Below are 20,655 nucleotides of genomic sequence, written 5' to 3'. Positions count from 1 at the left end.
TGATCGAAGATAATACCGCTACTGAACAAAACACCACCATCGATTGATAATAAACTAATGGTTAGGTTATAGCATGACATCATGAGACTACAACCTGTACCGCAACAGGCGTCTAAGACATCATACCTACAGTGGCTTCATCTACTGTGATGGTTATGATGATGACGACGAATTCAGAGTTGGAAAAGGAATTTGAGGTCAGCGATGGTGAGTTTCTCGAGGGCTCCATTGAAGTTACCGCCGATAGTGCCATCGAAGATCAATTGCTTCTTCTCCTGTAACAGGAAATGATCATCACTCGAGTATCCAAGGAAAACTGTATCGCCCGGGGACGTTGATCTCTATTAGCTCAGGTTTCGTGTAGAGTTGAGTCATTAGATAAATAAATTCCATGAAGCCAAGGTAGTGTTACCTGGAGAGCCTTGATTCGCTCCTCGATGGTGTTCTCGGAGATAAGATGGTGACTCCTCACAATCTGCTGCTGTCCTAGACGGTGGCAACGCTGTATGGCCTGCTTCTCTACGGCCGGGTTCCACCATGGATCTATACAGGAGTATACCACCCTACGTGGGCCAGCGCAGTCTCACCGAGTATGAAGACGTGACTCGCCCTTTGGAGGTTCAACCCTTCACCACCAGCGGAAATCGATACCAGCAGGAGGCTGCAGTCCGACGCTGGCGACTGATATAGCAGACCAGGGTCAAGATCACAACACAGACATCTCCCACCTCGATGAAAGCCCGGATGATCCTGGTGCGAACGGCGAGGGGTATCGATCCGTGGATGATCTGAGGACAGTAGACACTCGACGAGCTACTGTACGTATTTTCATGGTTAACGATAACCGAGAGATCTGCCTTACGAAAGTGCTAATCCCTCTGGCTTTGAGGTGGTATTGTGAGAGCTCCAGCAACTTGACAAAGCAGGAGAATACCAGCCTGAACGAAGGAGGACTCAGAGATCCAACGCATGTTACTGCTCCCGTTGCTAAAAATGAGACTATGCTCTCTCCGGCGGGCGCTACGAGAAGACTTGTTAGACATTACGAAGTAAGAGACTCCGCGGAATTGAAAGTAATTGCTCCCCAAAATCATGATACCGGATCGATGACCTCACCCTTTAGCATTGGGATCCTGTCTACGCATCTCCAAGACTCTGGTGATGAGGGCATCGATCTTAGACGATGATGGTATACCAGGGCCATGCATCTCTTGCAGTTGACTGATGACGTTATTCCTTCGGGATAAGCTTGAAAGAGACAGTAAAGCTCTGATTTCCTCTGAGCGTGGCATCGCTGATGTAGTAGCAGCAGTCTGAGCCTAATAAGGAGACCAGTTGATCCACGAATGCCCCCCAAAGACCTACCCAGGACTGGTGTAGAACCGAGCTGCTCTCACAAACGGGACACTGCACGCAAGCGCTCGACAATGAGCTGATATTCGTACTAGCTGTACCCACACAGTCCCTACAGCCTTTAATACGTGAGAGGGGGGAAGCGGCTAGCCAACCTGTGGAACTCATGACCGCAGTCCATCCATACCAGATCATCTTCCCCATACCCCGTGATGATATCGTCGTCACATACGTCCTACCAATACAGTGTGCCTCGCGTTATGCATCAACACCTACGCATTTCCTCATTCCTTCATCGTCACCAGAATTCACCAAATACTTGTGGTTTGCAGCCTGAAAGCATCAGTACTGTCAAAATTAGGGAGACCACCTACCAATCTGAGCTTCATGATAAGCGAGAGCACCTCAACCATATGCTCGCCGATTTCATTTCGTCTCAGATAGCCGCGTATTCTGTCCTGGTAGAGTTCGAAAAGATTGTCGTAGACCTCACGGTCCTTTGGTTTCATCGAAAGTGTATGCAGTGCACTCGTTAATTCTGGTAGGCGGACTTCCATCTGCTTCTCCGCTTTCGTGCGCCTCAGCATGAGACGCTTGAGAACCCTCGTCCTGAGCAGCTCCAACCCCTCCGCTCCTTCAAACGCATCGAAGCCGTGGCTGATGGGAACTCCATCGTCTGGTAAAGCACCGCGCCAAAAGGGTACCTCTTGATGGGATTGGCAATGAATCGTGTAAAGTAAATGTAGTGGCTAATTCTGGGATGCCCGCAGGCCTTGCAGTTCTCTATGGGGTGGTCCAGCAACACGCAGTCACAACCCGCCCAGTCGCACATCCTAGCGCCCTCCGGCAGAACCCGGAGGAATCTATGGGCACAACAATGATGAATTTCGGTCACGACTGTCACCTTATCAGCGAAAAAAGGTCTCCAACTTTGTTTTGGAGAGGAGTTCCCGACAGGCACCATCGGAACCTCGACCGCAAGGCACACCTGAGCATCGATGTTGACACGAAGGGGACGGACCGGGAGGATTCTTACGCGGCCTTAGCGGTCGAGGACCCGGCTGCCTTGATCTTGTGAGCCTCGTCTAAGACTATTCTCTCCCAGCGCAAACCATGCAATAGCCCTGCACGGCGCAATCGGTTCTCCAAGTCCGACCTGTCAGTCCCTGGAAGGAAAGAACGATCATCGATACCTGAGGAGACCCCAACAGAGACCCACCTGTCTCGTCGCTACTGTCCTCGACAGCTGCTTGCGCTAGGCGAACCCTCCGGGGTTTAACCGCACGCCTCACAATCTCCGCTGCCTTACGACGGGCCCCACCCATATCTTGCCCACACGATCGAGGCATCCCCATAGTAGCCCCTTTCCATCCCACTTCGCTACTGCTCATGTTGGCAGTAGAGAGTTTCGGTAGAGGACTGCATTGCGGTGATGGTTTCTGGTAAGATCGGACCGGTCCGGTGACACTCCACGCATTATCATCGACGTTCTCTTTGTTCCCTGCCATTTCCTCAGCCTTGATACGCTTCCCCAAGCCCAGCAGAGGACTCTCCTCCAGGCGCCTTCCGGGCAGTCCTCCCCTCTTTACGAGAGGACTATACATCTTCCTACTGACAGGTACAGTCGGACCATCGAGCACTGCTGAACTCCCGGTCACACCAGGTCGTGGTAGACCATTACTGAAGACGAGACCCTTCTGAGTGATAGGCCCAACACTCGACCGCCATTCATGTCGATCGGAGTCCCACGAGGCTCCGTTCTCCACCTTGATATAACCTAGATTGCTGCACTCCCTCAGAGGGCTGCTGGGCTTCAATCGGACCACCATAGGCTTTGCCTCTTCCTCCACGGAAATGCTCGCACCACTCGGTCGGCCGTGACCAAGGACATGATATCGGTGCTGGTTTAAAGACGAGCTGATACTGCCAGCCGCTGCCGAGGAGGGCTCCACGAGACTGTCCCTTGTCATCCACTGTTCCTCCTTAAAACCTCCTGCATGATCGATACCTCTCGAAGCAATATACCCACCAATAGTGCGTTGTAAACTAGCAGAAATAGAGGGATTGATGCGCAACGGTCCTGTGGAAGGGCCTGTACTCGGTCTCACGGCACCACTAGAGCCACCCACGGACGGTCTTGAGTACGGTGTAGTTCTCCAAGTCGGCTTATAGCAGTTGTCTATGGAGTCTCTGCCCTGCTCAGCTTTCGGCCGTAATCTCTTGAGCATGTCGACTAGATCCCTCCGTGCTCTATGGTCATCATTGACATCCTCCTGTTTGACGAGATGGTCCTCCCGCACTCTCGAGCCGGCTTGACCAGTGAAGAAGTCCTTGATCGTCTCCATGGATCCCGGATTACGATATTGCTGCCGATTAGAATTAACCGAGACATTAGAACCATACGAAGGCGCTCTGACCTCCCTCGAACCTCCGCCGGCCAAAACTGAACGGTTCTCTTCTTGGAAGAGATTCTTCCGCAATGACTGGCCTGTCGGAGGAGCCCCATCCTGATGATGGTAGGTGGATGATGATGACGATGGTGCGCTCGGCTGATACACTGGTGCACTGGGATGGGCTCGGCCGCTGGCGTCATAGGTCCAAGTGGTACGAGGCCTCTTCGGGCACTTCTCTTTATGCGAGAAGAGCAGTTCTGGGAGTATCTTGCGCTTGCAGTAGGGACACGCCCTTTTCAGCTGATCGAGCTCCTTTCTGTACTCGGCCTCCAGAGTTCTGTAAGTCGTCAGAACGATATCATATCCTCTCAAGGACTTAGCAGTGATCTTAGATTTTCCATGGTACAGGAATATTTTCACAGTGCCAGGCCGTAGGTATCTATTGATCTCGGCCTCCCACTGGAGCATCGAGGTAGTGGTGCATACGATCAGAGTGGGGTTATTCCTCCCCACAAGTTTCTTAGTAATCAACGAGACCGTTTGTATGGTCTTCCCCATGCCCATCTCATCAGCCAATATACCCCCCTTACAGTCCTCCTTGGTCTCCTGTTCACACATCCAAGCGAGACCTTCAAGTTGGTATCCCAGCAGCGGAATTATTAACTGAAAATAACCAAGCAATCAATCCTCAGAGTCCGGGAGCCGCACGGTCATCCGAAGCATTCCTTATATATTATAAGCTTGCCGACCTGCTCTGGAGGGGGATACTTGAGCACCAACTCGGGAGGTATCTTCTGGACCATCCTCCCCAGCTCCCGTTTCACCCTGGCTTCTTCAGCCGGCTGGGTATGTGTGGGATTGGGATCGGCGTTCTCGTCTCTGATGAACGCGTTAGGGTACATTAATTGGTAAAGTTGGAACTCCACGAAATCAATTCTGAAGGATCGGAGACATTAGTTCGACCTGTACCAAATGACCTAAAACTCAAGTCCATTCTTCCAACGAAAAACCTCCGAAGATCATGGCGCCTTCGGTAGTTAACATGTCAACGTAGCGTGTGTTGAGAAAAAATACAACAGCAATACAAGATCGAAAGCCAGCCTGGTAGCTAGGATTTGAACCTGATGTCTTCTCCTGAGTAGCAATTCAGATTCTAGTAATGTCTATCATACTCCAACACATGGGCCTCTCTTTTTACCCTATAATGATGAGCAAATATGCAAAACCACAAGGGCGGCTACTTGACCCTACCGCGACCATTCGCTCTCCTGTGGTATCATGGATCACCATCTCCATGATCTGATCAACAGTTCGTCGTGAACGATCTGCAGTAGGGTTGAAGACGTAGTGATGAAGCTGGCATTCTTCAATCTATGCAGATACATCCTCAATAGTAGGGAACACCAGAGGTCAATTAAATGCCAACAATTTCACCAGAAAGCTGAGAACCTCAGTCCCACGAAGTGCTTGCTAGTCATCAGACCGAGAGTTAAACGCCGAGCCTATTCGGAAAACCGACTATGATGAGACTCTCATCGTGTCATATTGTATGCCATCATCATAATCTGATCCAATCACGTCATGGTATCAGATGGCGAGTGACTCGCCGCGAGTCAGTACCTGAAAGTGCATCCTATTTCCACGGCGCGCGCATGCTCATCAGCCTGTCTCTTGGCAGTCGTACGCATGCGTCAGCCTATTGAATGCCACCACAGACTCAAGTCAATGACTCTTAACCCAGAGATTAACGAAAGTCCAGAGCATATGTGTGGACCTGTGAAGAGGAAGCAATGATGAGAGAATACTCTGTTCGGGCCTGTATAAGAACATACTGAATAGCAGAGTGGAAATGCTGAGATCACTCTGGCACACACGGAGTGAGTCGGTTCAGGTCAGCTACGAATTATTTTCCATTTCACCCAGCTGTATGCCCGAGTATAACAAATTTCTTCACTGGGGCAAATATGCCACGTCAAGATATGCCAAAGTGGGGCCACTATGCCACACCAAGATCTGCTTGAGTATGATATAAATTTCTTGTCTGGGGCAAATATGCCACACCAAGATATGCCAAAGTGGGGCCACTATGCCACACCAAGATCTGCTTGAGTATGATATAAATTTCTTGTGTAGGGCAAATATGCCACGCCAAGATATGCCAAAGTGGGGCCACTATGCCACACCAAGTTCTGCTTGAGCACAATGAATTTCTGGTGTGGGACTCATATACCACGCCAAAATACGCCTAAGCGGGGTAACTATGCCACGCCAAAATATGCCAGAGTAGGGCAAGTATGACACGCCAAGATATGCTCAAGTAAAATGAATTTCTTCACTGGGGCAAATATGCCATGCCAAGATATGCCTGAGTATAAACACACAATTTCTTCAGTGGGGCAGACATGCCAAACCAAGATCTGCTCGAGTACAATGAACTGGTGTGGGTCAAATATACCACGTCAAAATATGCCAAATCGGGGTAACTATGCCACGTCAACATAGGCCAGAGTGGGGCAACTATTATGCGTTAAGATATGCTTAAGTACAATATATTTCATTTTTTCACTGGGACAAATATGCCACGCCAAGATGTGTCCGAGTATGAAAAAATCTTCAGTGAGACACCTATGCCAGGACAAGATATATCGGAGAACAATAAATTTCGTAAGTGGGATAAATATGCCACGCCGAGATATACCTGAGTGGGGCAAATATGCCAAGCCGAGATATGCTCGAGTACAGTGAACTTCTTCAGTAGGGCTGATATGCCCGCCAAAACATGCCTGGGTGTACGAAATTATTCAGTGAAACAAATTTCCTCAGTGGGGTTACCCACTTATCTTGGCGTGCCATAGGTAGCCCACTGGGGTAACCATGCCACGCCAAGATATGCCCGAGTACAACAAAATTATTCGGTGAGGCAGATATACCACCCCGATACATCACTGAAAACAACAAATTTCGCCAGTGGGGCAGCTATGCCATCCCAAGAAATGCCCCAGTACACGCAATCTCCCGAGAGCGCGACCTAGGGCATCCACCTTGGTCGGAAAAACAAACGAAACACAATCCGGCTTGGACGAATTGCGGAAGATAAATGCGCATAGTAAAGTCGACTCCGTTCGAGAGTAGACATGCCATTTCCGAGCTTAACTGCGACATGCTATCTTCTCAGGAGAGACTCTGACGAGTATTTCCTTGGTAATTTCCAGTGGAGAGTGGACACTGAACACAGACCTCTGACCCCGCGCAGTACTCACAAGATGACGCTCCGACTGAGAAAAGATTGATCTTACTAACTGTGAAGCAGACATACGAAAGGTGTATTCCAATCTTGCTGTTGTTGTTATTGTTGTGAGTCTCCGTGTGGGAGTGAACCGCATCCCATTGTCGAGTGAATCGAGCGGCGCACCGAAAGATGAGCAATACTCAGACTGATGTGCATGAGTGCACCATAGAAATACGAAACAGCGTGATAGTATCAGCATTTTCCTGCCTGTCTGATTCGGGATTTGTGGACATGCACCATCCAGCATTCTCCAGAGGGGAGCGGCACGCATGGCAAAATTGTCAAATTCAATACTATTGAGAGCACCAAATCAATTCGAGTGGTCGCGCATTAGCGTAACTCTAATATGCGATCAACCCCAATAACCCCTCGGCGCGTCTATACGGGCCCTCAAATACTGGTGAGATGCAAAATCAAGCAGTTTAGGTCGGAAATTGTCGTGGTTCGTCAAAACTCAATTCATCGAGTCCCTCCGGTCATTCGTCGCGCGCGTTGAAGACGAACGGCGCACCAATCATTTGCGCACGCGTGCAAAACGCTCATTGCGCAGGCCTACATTCCAGAATGTAGGGCCACGGTATGTGCTGCACTAACATCGCCAGACTCTACACTCGTAGCATAATATATGGAATTCGAGGAGTAGGATCTTATCTGAGGATAGTCACACTAGTCGTACTGCTGAATCAGCGTTGCTGATTCTGCAACGTTATGACTATTAAGACGATCGTTAGGACGTCATTACGTCGTCATGCAAGTTCCCGCGGAGCATCACTCCACTCGGGTTATATCTATCTGTGATATCGTCATCTCAGGCCCCTTTGGAATGTGTAACCATGATTACTCCGCTTCTATACCTGCCTCTAGTAGTGGTAGCACTCGACGTATGCGTTTGGTAGCCTACATCACATTGGTCTCTATCCACTATCAACAGCTACTCTTTTACTCTTCTATCATAACTATAATCACTGGCTATCACTACTATGTCGCAGCTCTGCCCCTTTACGACATCTCAATTGCTCTATCTGTGCTTTCGGGACTAACACTACTGTGGTTATGTAATTGCTATTACAACAGCAAGCCCAATGTATTCTGCATCGATCATGTTGAGTTTGACGCTCCTCCCTCTTGGAAGGTCAGTCATGAAGACATCATCAACATTGCCAAGATACAAGGTTGCTACACGGAAGATTCACTCAACTTCATGCAGCGTCTTCTCGAGAGGTCTGGTACTTGCCCTGATAAGAGTGCTGCTTACCCTCCAGTGGTTGTTGAGTCACTGAGGACTAACGCCCCCGCCGATGCCTCTGCTGTCAATACTAGAGAGGAAGCGAGGGAAGTGATCATAACTACGGTCAAAGATCTGCTCAAGAAAACTGGTGTGCATCCTAAATCTATCGACTACATCATCGTCAATTGCGCCATGTACAACCCGACACCGTCACATGCTGCTATGATAGTGAATGAAGTCGGTATGAGGAATGACGTTATCACCTATAACCTCAGTGGTATGGGGTGTAGTGCCGGTGTTATCACAATTGATCTAGCAACGCGTCTGTTGAGAGAGACCAGAGGTAGGGCACTGATTGTCTCAACTGAGATACTAACTCGTTGCTTCTATCGTGGTAATGATCGTGAACCACTGATGGGTAACACATTATTCAGATGTGGTGGTGCTGCTGCTTTGCTATCGTCATTGCCTAAAGACCTATCTCGTGCCAAATATAAGTTGTTACATACCGTAAGAACGCAAGTTCTCGGTAATGAGAGTTTTGAAACGATTATGGAGACTGATGACAGTACCAAGCCCAACAGTATTGTTACACTAAGGCTCCAGAAGAGCATCATCAAAGTTGCTGCTGTTGCTATTAAACAAAATTTTACTAAGCTTGCTTATATGGTTCTCCCTCTGAGAGAACTGTTGAAGGTCTTATACTCGATGGTGACGATGAAAATGAGAAGAAAGTCGTCAAAAGAAGGTCGCGAGTTGTACGTACCTGATTTTAGAAAGGGTACTGATCATTGGTGTATTCATGCTGGTGGCCGTGGTGTATTGGATACCTTACAAGATTCTCTCCAGCTGTCAGACTACGATATCCAAGCAAGCCGTAGTGTTCTCTATGAGAGAGGCAACACCAGTAGCAGTAGCATATGGTATGAGTTGGCATGGCTCGAACGTGACCAACGTATTAAGCGTGGAGATAGGGTATTACAGTTGGCTTTTGGTAGTGGTTTCAAATGTAACTCATCAGTATGGTTGGCTATGCATAATATTGATGCGTAACGACAATCAGTTTTTCTCACTATGAGTTGGCTCCACCGTAATCAATGGCCATCATCTCCTTTTCTAGTTATTATCGATGATTATAGTCAGTGCCGATGTGTGCTAGTGTTTTACTCTTTATCAACTTGTGAGTTTCAGGCCCCTTTTCCCATGACTACTTCAACCACTACTGTGCAACTACAAGAAGACCTGTCAAGTGGTGACCAGAACGCCCACCCCAGTCCAAGCCGAGCTACTCCTAGTGTTGGTGATACTAAGGAGGATGCGAGGGTTGTGATCAAACTATTTGGTACATGGGTTGATGTTACAGCTTGGTTGAATGACCATCCTGGTGGTTCTAAAGTGCTCAGAGCATTCAACAAGAAGGACGCGACTGATGCTGTTATGGCCATGCACACTGATGAAGCTATCAAGCGCATCATCAGATTTTCAAATGTGGTCTCCTCGGCCCCCATCAACGCCTCTATTGGTGATGTCCAGGTTATTGAGAAATCTCTATCGAGAGAACAGTTGATGTATTACAAGCTCCGCACTCTTGCTAGAAACCAGGGCTGGTTTCAAAGCAATCTATTATATGAAGGAGTGAAAGCAATGATAGCCTTCGGTTTGCTCATCATCGGGTTTGCTACTCTCTACTTTGACTATGGTATTTGGTCAACCGCACTGATAGGTTTCGCTTGGTTTCAGCTGGGGTGGTTGGGACATGACTGGTCACATCATACAGCTCTACCTAAGTCTACTACTAACTGTGCGAACTACAACGACTATCTTGGCTGGCTTACCGGTTTGGCCAGAGGGAATACACTTCTGTGGTGGAAACTGAGGCACAATACTCATCACGTGCTGACCAATCAGTACGAGAATGATCCTGATATTCTAACTCAACCACCGTTGCATTTTTTCGAGGACTTCGATGTTGGTAATGTGAACAGATATCAAGCTGTCTACTACCTACCAATGTTAACTCTACTGCATCTATTTTGGTTGTACGAGTCGGTATTGGTTTGCTTGAGACAAAGTAGGTCTATTAATAGATACAACCGTATGCATGCCAGGAGGGATACCGTAGCTTTGGTACTTCACATACTCATTGTTGGCATCATATCGTACACCAGTGGTAAGTATTTGCTCATCCTTCTGGCCTACATGCTTAGTGGCTTCCTAACTGCTGTTGTTGTATTTGCCAGCCACTACAACGAGCCTAGGGTGGCTTCTGGTGAATCCCTATCACTCGTTCGTCAGACATTGTTAACCACTATCAATATAGGCTCATTCAGTGATACTCATTGGGAGAAGAAGTTGTGGTTCTATCTAACTGGTGGTCTTAATATGCAGATCGAGCATCATCTCTTCCCAACAATGCCCCGCCATAATCTTCCGAAGACAACTCCTGTGGTCAAGTCACTCGCCCAGGAGCTGGGACTGCCATACAAGGAAACCAACATTGTCAGTTTAACCAAGGCGGCTGTTACTACTTTGCATCATAATGCTCTGCGTAACATCGAGAGATTGCTCGCTAGGTAGTTCTCATCATTGCAACCGCAACAAGAACATGGTCAACTCGTAGTGGTGGTAGAGGATTGTCGTCATGGTCAGTAGCTTTCTGATAGAATCTTTTTCATCTTCTTCCTGTTGTGTTGAATGTCTTCTCTTACCCTCTACAGAGGCCCCTTTTCCCGAATGGTGCTCCCTCGTCAGGAAATCTGCATCAATGGTCGCATATACGATGTCACTGAGTTCATCAATCGTCATCCAGGTGGTAAGATTATCCTCTTCCAAGTTGGTGCTGATGCCACTGATGCTTTTCGTGAGTTTCATGCTGGCAGTGAGAAGGCAGAGAAGATCCTCAAAACCCTACCATCCCGTGATGATGACGGTACTTTCCTTCCTTCAACCCAACGCTCCATCATGGATGATTTCAAACGCCTAAGAGATGACCTCGTCAGCAGAGGTGTCTTCAAGCCAAGCGTCATGCATGTTGTATACCGCTGCTTGGAAGTCGTTGCTCTCTATCTCATTGGCTTCTATTTGGCTCTGTGCACCAGTAATGTGTACGTTGGGTGTGCTGTACTTGGTGTAGCTCAAGGTCGTGCTGGTTGGTTGATGCATGAAGGAGGTCATCACTCTCTGACTGGTAACTGGAAAGTTGACCAGTTCCTCCAAGAACTATTTTTCGGCATTGGTTGTGGTATGTCAGCTGCGTGGTGGCGCAATGCACACAACAAGCATCACGCTGCTCCTCAGCATTTAGGGAAAGATGTTGATCTCGAGACATTGCCTCTGGTCGCCTTCAATAAGGCCGTACTTCGAGGCCGTCTACCGTCTGTCTGGATCAGATCACAAGCTGTGTGCTTTGCACCGATATCAACACTACTGGTATCGTTCTTTTGGCAATTCTACCTACACCCGAGGCATATTATTAGGACAGGTCGACGAATGGAGTCTTTCTGGCTACTCGTACGCTACTTAGTTATTGTGTACCTCGGGTTCAGCTATGGATTGGTATCGGTCTTGTTATGTTACATCGCAAGTGTGCATGTTGGTGGTATGTACATCTTTGTACACTTCGCTCTATCACATACACATTTACCTGTCATTAACCAGCATGGTAGAGCTAACTGGTTGGAATACGCATCTAAGCACACAGTTAATGTGTCAACTAACAATTATTTCGTCACATGGCTCATGAGTTATTTGAATTATCAAATAGAGCATCATCTCTTCCCGTCATGTCCCCAGTTTAGATTCCCTGGTTACGTCAGTATGAGGGTTCGAGAATTTTTTCATAAGCATGGATTGAAGTATAACGAGGTCGGCTATCTACATGCACTCAATCTCACATTTTCAAATCTGGCTGCTGTTGCCATAGTGGAATAGCTCAATAGTGTAGGAGAGCATAGTAGACGCTTATGATTGGTATGTAAAATCAATAATGTTTGGTTGAGAGTGATCAATGTTTTCTACCAGCGGAGCACTAATAATCTGCAGCATATACCATAACATATCGAAAACTCTGCATTTCTTATAGTTCTCATTCCTAGTAAGGACCACTTCGTCCTAGTAATTATCGCCCAACACGGGAGGAGGTTAGTTCGATGACAAGGTTGAGTATGCCTGCTGCAATTACCGTGTCTGGACTGAAACGTATCATCCCTATCGTTACAACTCATTCCCCGCACTCTGGTGCATAATATGCGCGATTCAGCACCCTTTATTTCTCCCCCTCAACGACCCCCTCTTCCGCACACCGTCCTTAGCAGGTCAAATCTACCCGTCAATTATCGTGATACCACCCTTGAGTTGCCCAACTAATACAACTCAACTACAATAAGTACACTGCGAATGCATCATTAACCATCAACAATATGCTCATTAAATAATAATCTATCATCTTCGGACATCTCCTGGGTGCTCTCCTCTTCACTACCGGGGCCAGTCTCAATCGATGACCCTACTATGGGCAACTCTGACGATGACCAAGATGTTAAAACGTGAAGCTGTGAATCCAAGCACTCACTCGGATCGAGAGGCTCAGTTCCTCTGGACCGAACTGGGCTGTTCAACATTCCACCAGACCGGCTATCTCTCATCCATAGCAGAATGCCCACCCCTATCGATGCTGTACCGATGAAGAAGAAGAACTTCTCTACGGCTACGTAGGAGCCAGTGGATGAACCTGTCGCCGAGACCAATGGGGACAGGAACAGTGGAGCAGTATGTAGGCGTGGACCTCCCATATTAATGCATACCATCATATAGGAGTCTTACTATGCAATGCTTACACACGAATTCGAATATAAGTGTAGAAAAACCAATGAGATTTTCCCGATTTTGCTCAGAATTTCCATATTGTCAGCAACAGATGAAGTTGACCATGTGCATTATCTTCCATACAGGGTACAGATTCTACGGTTGCACTATACGATAACATTGGGGTGTGATACGACAACACTGAGCAATTGATAGGATGGACCCCCTGAGTCCGGGGCCCTGAGCAAAGTGCTTAGATCTAGAGCACAGTATTGAAGTTGAATTTACACTGAGGATTGCATCACTATCAAGTTGCCACCATACACCTCGATCAGCCTTTGTCCACTTACGTATATGAGCCACTATAACAGGCGTAACCGCCAAGCCGAAGTTTTGTGCAGCCGTTGTAACACCATAGGCCGCGCCTAACAGACAAACCGGAGTCACAACCATCGATGCAGCGAAAGTCCCTGGTTCTATCCCCGGCAACATCATTTTAATGTCGAAAACTCAAGTTCTACGATGATTGCCAATCACACATAATGCAGCTTGTTAAGAGATCAAGCCAGAAATTCTTCACAGCAACCTACCAGTCTTCCTAGGAGGTACTGCAGCTGCTACCAATGGCCATACTGCAGAGGCGAACACCGTATAGGATAGCCCCAAAACGGTCATAGATATCACCTACACAACAACTAAACTTAGAACGAATAAAGCCTCGTACCGGGTGCAATATAGGCAGGATGATATGTGCCAATGTCGCCATAGTAAAACTAGCCAGAAGAAAATAGAGGCGGTAACCCAATTTGTCTATGCATATACCAGCGATAGGAGAGCCCAATGCTGACACCCCAAAAAGTATCTGATCGAATATTCTCCAACTAAATGATCATAATAATAACGAGCCATTGAAGGTCACTCGAGAGCGGTATGAGTTGCACCGCCATACGGTACGAAACAGTATCACTATGTTGTGCTAATGCTCATTCCCTAGCAGAATCACAACATAGCAGAAAAGAAGGGCGATCAGTTCTGCACTGCATTCGAATTACACAGGAATGCTCTCTACAAAACCGTTATGCAAATCACCTTGGTCAATCGAGAGAGTTCATCAATAACTCTTGAGGGGCATGACGTCAATAATAGTGAAAAACGGTTAACATCATTTTACTATCTACTGTTGAGGGCGACAATATGACAACTGTATAGGAAAAACTGTTAGTAATTCTATATCCTTACTCCCATGATCTGTCCAACTTTAACATGGGCAGCCGCTTTATCCATGGTTGGATACCACACCTCGACGAAAAATGCCGCGGCGATGTTATTGAAAGGCAGTATAACCGCATAGGCCAGCACGCAGCTGAGACATACCAACCAGAAGTCTACCGATAATGACAATGACGATTGGAGACTGAGAAAAAAGGAAGAACTTCAACACAGTGGTGACAATATTTCGCCATAAGTAGCCGTTATAACTGCGCATTTCTCAGTAGAAAAACCGAAAAATCGTGTTGAAAACTGACAAACATTCTTTCGAATAACAAAGTTAAGGTATGTGAGAGCTCCAAGCCACCACTAGCATTACTTCTCTATAAAGCCCTGACTGGGAGCTTCCTCACTAGTGATATCATCATCGATGTGCTTCGTGAAATAACACAACACTAACGTTAGAATAACCGTGCCTGAAAAAAGTCCACCGATGGTGACACCATAACTACGAGAACAGCTTACTTGTCACCGCTATAAGCCCCGCTATGAACGCTCCCGTTACCTAGGAAACATAATGTAGAAATATATGTGTGGTTTCCTCAGCTGAGGTCGTAAGGTTCCTCACTACATTATGGAAATCCACAAACGATTTTGGGTAGAAGCGTACAAAAACCAACAATAAGTCCTCAAAATTTTTCCAGAATTTCCATAATTTTACCAACACATGTAGTTGACCATGTGTATCCATAGATAGCGATAGGTTCATCTCAAACACTTACTCCATATCGTGCCTCTACACCAGGTGACAGCAAATCGTTGAGAACCGAGCCAAATCGGGCAACTGAGAGGTTTAGTCCCAATGCAAAGGCGATCTCCTGCCCTCGGAACCAGCCTGCTAGAAGAGTCGTCTGTGCCACCTGAAGATAAAGGTATAAGAGGAAGGTCACCGAGAGTTCCCCTTACATTCATGCTCTCCCCACCTAGTCCGTAGATTACCCTTCCTAACAGCATAGTCCTCATGGAAAGGTAATACGAACCGACACATTGTAGCACTTGCCCGAGCAATAACAGTACCGCCAGTAGGAGGAGCATAGACCTAAACAGAGCTTCTTGACATGCTGAAAGGCCTACAGGGATGAACTGCATCTTTAATGGGAGCCTTCGGAATCTTACTACTACATGAGACATTGAAAAAGTTTAGGTTTTTGCATGGACTTTGAAGAACTATTCCACACAGCTACTTTAATATTCATTGATCACCTCTGAAATGTTGTACAAGTTTCACAAAATTCATTCAAGTGCCGAAGCACATCATCACATCATAACAGCATACCAAACGCTCGTTACCTCATCCCTATCCACTCTATAGAGACTCCCAGTATTAATGGTGTTATCATATTGGGCAAGGCATAGACCGTATATAAGAGATTGAAGTAGTAGGTATATTCCTCGACAGTCATACCGCCCCCTCCACCTAAAGTAGCTGATGCCGTCACTTCTGACAACAACCTACTGGTGAATCGGGCCTGCAGTTGATCGTTTATCGCGGAGGGAATATCATAGGCGTAGTACTGGCCAGAGAGCGCTAGACAGGCCACGATGAGAACAGCCCATCTTAGTTTTTCAGGAGGGTCGGGAGTAGACATAATAAAATCATAGCTACGAAACAGAAATTCAGCCAAGTTTGAGAAAATACCTTCCCCAGGATTTGATAACAACAGGAAAAATGTTTATAATGTGATGATGTTAAACTGATTAAAGAATGTGTTCCTAGCCGTGTAGGAAATTCAAAATGAGTTTCACTCGGGAACATTCTGGAAGAATCACTGCGACGAAAGCGATCTGGACACAGCAACGAGCAGCGGTTGACTTTTCACCCGAAACCCTCACGACAGTCCCTTCGCGAAAATCATACAGGCAAAGTTTCATGAAAAAAATGCAATTTTTCGGTAAAAAACCCGCGAGAAAAACCGTCAGTGATGATTGACGATCCGATTACACCAAAAATGCTGATATTTTTACGGAAAATTTTTCCGTAAAAGCTCAGGCCAGCCCAGGCGTCTCGCACTGATTCATCCCTTCCCATAATAACACAATTCCTCTACTATGGACCAATACGAGTCTTAGCTGTAAAGGGCTACCACCAGTAGCAGAGCCAACAGTAACAGTAAGAAAATGATCAACCATAGAAGAGATGTAGACTAAACGCATGAAGTGAGGCCAGGGACAGCTCAACAGCTACTCAATGTGAGAGTCTTGTTGAATTTTGCCGAGGTAATAATCGATAAAATCAAAACAATGCTGTTTCACCCGTTTTACGCGAAGTGACGTAAAACTCGGTGTAAAACGCGATATTCGCGCTATGCAGTAGTCGTGAAATATGTTTTTCATCAGTGTTTTTCATATCACTAGGGGAAACTCCAACACATTCACAAGTAGAAAGGAACAACAACTGCACAAAACGTCATAAACCACACCAAGTTCGGTTCCGTCAAATTGGTATTACGATCGAACCCTCTAGAATTTTCCCCCACATCATGTCGTCATTGGCTCACTCTGCGCCAATAATTTAGCGCGCGCCCGACCGAAAAGATCTCAGAAATACTCAAGCCTACCTTGCATCTGTCGTATTAATGGGCGGCACGCTTCAGACGTGTTACGCTCCGGCAGTGAGGATTATATGCATATTTTACTTATATTTCTTATAGAATATAAGAACACTGACGTACTAAACTATACAAACCATGTGTTGTTCTATTTTCAACCTCAAGCAGTCTGATTGACAGATCCCGCGGGAAAACAGACAAAAGAATGGTAGGCGGTATCTGTACACTACACAGTGAGGGGAACTTTCAGAGCCCGAAAAGTATGCTTAGGCGTCTTCGACCCGCTGGTGTCCAGGGTTCGCAACGCAACAGGCTGGGAACTCTACACATTTTCAATCTCAAATTCAGCGAATGAAAGAACAAATTGAATAGTGAAAGTTGATTTCCATAGAGTGACAGGAATTTTCTTCGGCTGAAAACTCATTTAGCCCATGGGAATCAAATGTGATTGAAAAAGTGTATAAAACAACCAATATCGACGATCGAGGAATTATGTATTCTCCGATATTTAAATCTTATAATTTTTTCACTCATGAAGTTTCTCGAGAGCGGTATAACCAGGTAAATGATATCATGATTGAACCTAATACCCGGGTGAACGACCGTATTTCCCAACCGTGAATCATCGATCACATGGACCACAAGCTCAGTGCGTCAAACTGATATACGCCTACTGTATTCACATAACTATAGAACTTCATCAACACAACTGCTGCATATGTGAAAACTTGAAAGTGTCTTATCATCAATCTATGAAAGGCAGGAACGATAACATAGTCGCATTTCTAACGACTACGAACAATGACGTTTAATATTTTGGGAAGATCACGATCTTTACATAGTACTTGCGCATGAGCGACAATGAGATCGGTCTATCGTACGTAACAGACAACAATTGCTTCGAATCGGTAACATCACCGATTGAAGAGTTTTAACAGGAGATAAACGATGAAGATTTACAGTATAGGTAGCCATCAAACATTAATAACAGAAGAGCTTATACAGCCGAATAGCATTAGCTTGTTATTGGATAGCAGTAGATAGATATTTCTTTATAATACTTAGGCGAATTCATCACCAAACGCCTTGATGAACGAACTTGTCTAACTGCTTACCAGAAACCAAGCAACCACCAATAACCCCAGCACACCGTGTTCATAACAATCAGATTCACAACCATCACGATGACACCCTGGAACCACCATAGCCTCAACGGGACGTATCCCAAGTTGAAGAAAGGTGGATTGGTAGAGCTGGTGTAGTGAGTTAAATGCCCAGATAGAGTTGTATACGCAAGCGCTCTGCAACCAAGCTCCATCGGAACACCAGCGGCCTGCATGATCTGCAGGAACACTGGGAACATGGCAGAGACATGTGCAGTAATACTTGCAAACAGATACTGGGACACATAGAAAATAGCCGTGCAAATCCATACACTGCCGTAAGCCGCCACACTTGACAAGTCGATCTTTTCGGCAAACCACTCAAAGAAGCCAGTTTCCTTCAACTCAGTAGCCAACATCAGCAACACACCGAACCAAAGGAACAAATCCCAAGCTCCACTGTTATTCACAATATCTCTCTTCACATCAAGAATGCCAGTCATTAGCAAGACACTCAGACCGAGCATAGCCACACCGGTAGTCGTATAAGGTACAAAGTCAACCGAGGAAGAAACGATCCAGAGGATAATGATCAATGCAAACACACCAAGCATGACACACTCGAAAACACTGACGCCTCCCATCTCTGCCAACTTATCATTAGCCAACGTTTTAGCCTGAGGAGTCTTCTTGATTTGAGGAGGGAAGAGGAAGAACAGGATAATAGGTGCATAGATCAATGGCAAGAGACCAACAGGTGCCATGCTATACGCCCACTGCCCCCAATTAATCTTCACACCGACAGCTTCCATGAAGTTAGCCATCATAGCATTCCAAGCACCACCAGTCAACCAGCATACAGATGAGGTTGTATTTGCAACAATCTCAACCATGATCATGTACGTGCCGATGGACTTCTCAGTACCTAGAGCCGGGTCGGATTGGAAGCCTTCCTTCAGCAAAGGCTCCAAAATTGGTAGCAAAATACCCGCACCTCTAGCAGTGGAGGAAGGAATTGCCGTGGCCAATATGAACTCGCAGATACAGAAAGCATAAGCAAGTCCAAGAGTGGTAGAGCCGATATACTTTAAAATAATAAAACATAACCGCTTGCCTAAGCCGGTAGTAACGAAACCGCTTGCAATGAAGCATGCAAAGACAATTAGCCATACGGTATCGTTACCAAAACCGGATAGAATCTGCGCAGTCGTCAAGATATTAGTTAATGTACAGAAACCCAATGACACCAAGCAAATACCAGACATGGGAATAGGCTCCGTAACAGCGCCAATAATAGTGACCAAGAAGGTGACGAACACTTGCCATGTATGTGGACTCAGGTCATTTGGGTGAACCCACCACAGAGCCAAGACGATGATAATCAACAAGAGTAATATGGGGATGTTGATACCAGGCCAACTCTTCCTTTGCCAGTCGAGGAACTTCCTGATAACGCTTCCTCCTGGGACCTTGTCCCACTTCGAGGGCGCTACCTTCTCTTCGACTACAACCGAATCACTTTCAGTTATAGGAAGCCCTGGTTGACCAACAGCCTGCGCAGTCTTGACGGACATCTTTACAATGAGCTTTCGGCAATTAAAATCTGAGTGGAAGAAAATGCAAAAGCGCCAATGACCGATCCCCACACAGCTCCATAAACAATAAAAGATACTCAAACAAACACACTGATAGTCGCACGATTAATACCACCAGTGAGACTCTCACAATATACACAAGTTGTGGTACGTTATAAGAACTACAATGATCGAGTGCTGGGTCTAGCGGACTGTATCCTGGTGCTAGCACAGCGTCGACACAAACATTTTACAAGATTCTGTCCCCCTACTGCTCGGCTCATCCCGCCTTAGCTATCTTAACAGCCCACACCACAGACAATACCGTAAAACAGTGGTTCGGTATCCGTTAGTTCCCTCAAAACTATCGATACTTATCCTCTTCTTTTCGTTGTACTAAGCCCTCTTTCAACGGTCTTCCAGTAGATTCCTCAGAGCGCATACATTTCTTCGTGGTTCCTCATGCTTGTGATACCAACTATTTGACGACTTATAAATGCAGAGATATTGGTATCAATTTTTTGCACGAGAATCAGTTTAAGGTAGTACACAAGAGTTTCTTGCGTAAGCAGCACAAATCTGACAGCAACACAATCTACCTCGACGACAGTTTGTGTTAGGAATTAGCACACGTTGTTGAACTGTGAAGATCATAGTTGATGGCTAGAGTTACGAGTGGTCACAACCGTGCTGTTGATGACTCTAGCACTGACAACAACCGAGCACATCAATCAGAGCAAAGCTCCAAATTGTTCACATTCCAAACCTCTGCTACATAGGGACTCTAGACTCTTCCAGACTCGCCACGAGGGCCAAACCGATACCCTAGTCAATTTCACCTAAACAATGAGACCACACAAAAGCGAGCAGAATCGACCACCATCGACACAGCCCTACCTTCTTACTACTGTGTTCAGTACAATTTCGTAGAAAGGACGACGTCAACCTCCCAGTGTAATCTCATTCAAACCACACAAGCCGAGATAACGAACATTGCGATACTCCTAACCGGAATACAACCTCACTGATCTACTATTACAAACCAATTCCTAGACCAATAACCGACCCGTCGATGCACTGATGAACTCAAAACC

At 46.3% G+C, this 20,655-nt stretch overlaps 6 protein-coding genes across 6 annotated transcripts; 3 read left to right on the top strand and 3 right to left on the bottom strand.

The window, feature by feature from the left end:
- Positions 1–43: 43 nt before the first annotated feature.
- On the bottom strand, positions 44–4,688 carry Pmar_PMAR016111 (DNA repair helicase, putative). The gene is made up of 15 exons (XM_002765271.1): positions 4,496–4,688; positions 2,573–4,409; positions 2,390–2,519; positions 2,258–2,341; positions 2,058–2,216; positions 1,728–2,010; positions 1,630–1,686; positions 1,509–1,588; positions 1,366–1,465; positions 1,117–1,319; positions 863–938; positions 729–788; positions 588–681; positions 413–543; positions 44–275 (listed from the first exon to the last, which is right to left on the bottom strand). The coding sequence occupies exons 1-15, from the start codon at positions 4,646–4,648 to the stop codon at positions 174–176; spliced, it is 3,549 nt and encodes a 1,182-aa protein (XP_002765317.1). The 5' UTR covers positions 4,649–4,688; the 3' UTR covers positions 44–173.
- A 3,095-nt stretch (positions 4,689–7,783) lies between these two features.
- Pmar_PMAR016110 (conserved hypothetical protein) lies at positions 7,784–9,407 on the top strand (the record flags this gene model as incomplete). The annotated part of the gene is made up of 1 exon (XM_002765270.1): positions 7,784–9,407. The coding sequence occupies one exon, from the start codon at positions 7,784–7,786 to the stop codon at positions 9,314–9,316; it is 1,533 nt and encodes a 510-aa protein (XP_002765316.1). The 3' UTR covers positions 9,317–9,407.
- Positions 9,408–9,466: 59 nt separating this feature from the next.
- Pmar_PMAR016109 (Delta-5/delta-6 fatty acid desaturase, putative) lies at positions 9,467–10,904 on the top strand (the record flags this gene model as incomplete). The annotated part of the gene is made up of 1 exon (XM_002765269.1): positions 9,467–10,904. The coding sequence occupies one exon, from the start codon at positions 9,467–9,469 to the stop codon at positions 10,838–10,840; it is 1,374 nt and encodes a 457-aa protein (XP_002765315.1). The 3' UTR covers positions 10,841–10,904.
- A 92-nt stretch (positions 10,905–10,996) lies between these two features.
- Pmar_PMAR016108 (Delta-5/delta-6 fatty acid desaturase, putative) lies at positions 10,997–12,218 on the top strand (the record flags this gene model as incomplete). The annotated part of the gene is made up of 1 exon (XM_002765268.1): positions 10,997–12,218. The coding sequence occupies one exon, from the start codon at positions 10,997–10,999 to the stop codon at positions 12,191–12,193; it is 1,197 nt and encodes a 398-aa protein (XP_002765314.1). The 3' UTR covers positions 12,194–12,218.
- Positions 12,219–12,666: 448 nt separating this feature from the next.
- Pmar_PMAR016107 (transport protein, putative) lies at positions 12,667–15,924 on the bottom strand (the record flags this gene model as incomplete). The annotated part of the gene is made up of 12 exons (XM_002765267.1): positions 12,667–12,782; positions 12,834–12,992; positions 13,417–13,491; positions 13,657–13,750; positions 13,791–13,928; positions 14,306–14,429; positions 14,655–14,751; positions 14,801–14,840; positions 15,058–15,195; positions 15,242–15,374; positions 15,626–15,752; positions 15,792–15,924. The coding sequence occupies 12 exons, from the start codon at positions 15,922–15,924 to the stop codon at positions 12,667–12,669; spliced, it is 1,374 nt and encodes a 457-aa protein (XP_002765313.1).
- A 1,688-nt stretch (positions 15,925–17,612) lies between these two features.
- On the bottom strand, positions 17,613–19,592 carry Pmar_PMAR016106 (conserved hypothetical protein). The gene has a single exon (XM_002765266.1). The coding sequence runs from the start codon at positions 19,559–19,561 to the stop codon at positions 17,996–17,998; it is 1,566 nt and encodes a 521-aa protein (XP_002765312.1). The 5' UTR covers positions 19,562–19,592; the 3' UTR covers positions 17,613–17,995.
- Between the last annotated feature and the right edge of the window lie 1,063 nt (positions 19,593–20,655).

Source organism: Perkinsus marinus (assembly GCF_000006405.1).
Source record: "Perkinsus marinus ATCC 50983 genomic scaffold scf_1104296975560, whole genome shotgun sequence".
Taxonomy (NCBI): Eukaryota; Perkinsozoa; order Perkinsida; family Perkinsidae; genus Perkinsus; species Perkinsus marinus.
This window is presented reverse-complemented; position numbering and strand designations above follow the sequence as displayed.

What these genes read in the sequence shown, in the direction of transcription:
- Pmar_PMAR016111 (XM_002765271.1), bottom strand. Translation starts at nt 4,648, where the DNA reads ATGTACCCTAACGCGTTCATCAGAGACGAGAACGCCGATCCCAATCCC. An exon ending in TCCTCGACCGCTAAGGCCGC is followed by an intron (nt 2,342 to 2,389) that starts GTAAGAATCCTC and finishes ATCGATGCTCAG; the next exon opens with GTGTGCCTTGCGGTCGAGGT. An exon ending in ATTGCCAATCCCATCAAGAG is followed by an intron (nt 2,011 to 2,057) that starts GTACCCTTTTGG and finishes AGTTCCCATCAG; the next exon opens with CCACGGCTTCGATGCGTTTG.
- Pmar_PMAR016106 (XM_002765266.1), bottom strand. Translation starts at nt 19,561, where the DNA reads ATGTCCGTCAAGACTGCGCAGGCTGTTGGTCAACCAGGGCTTCCTATA.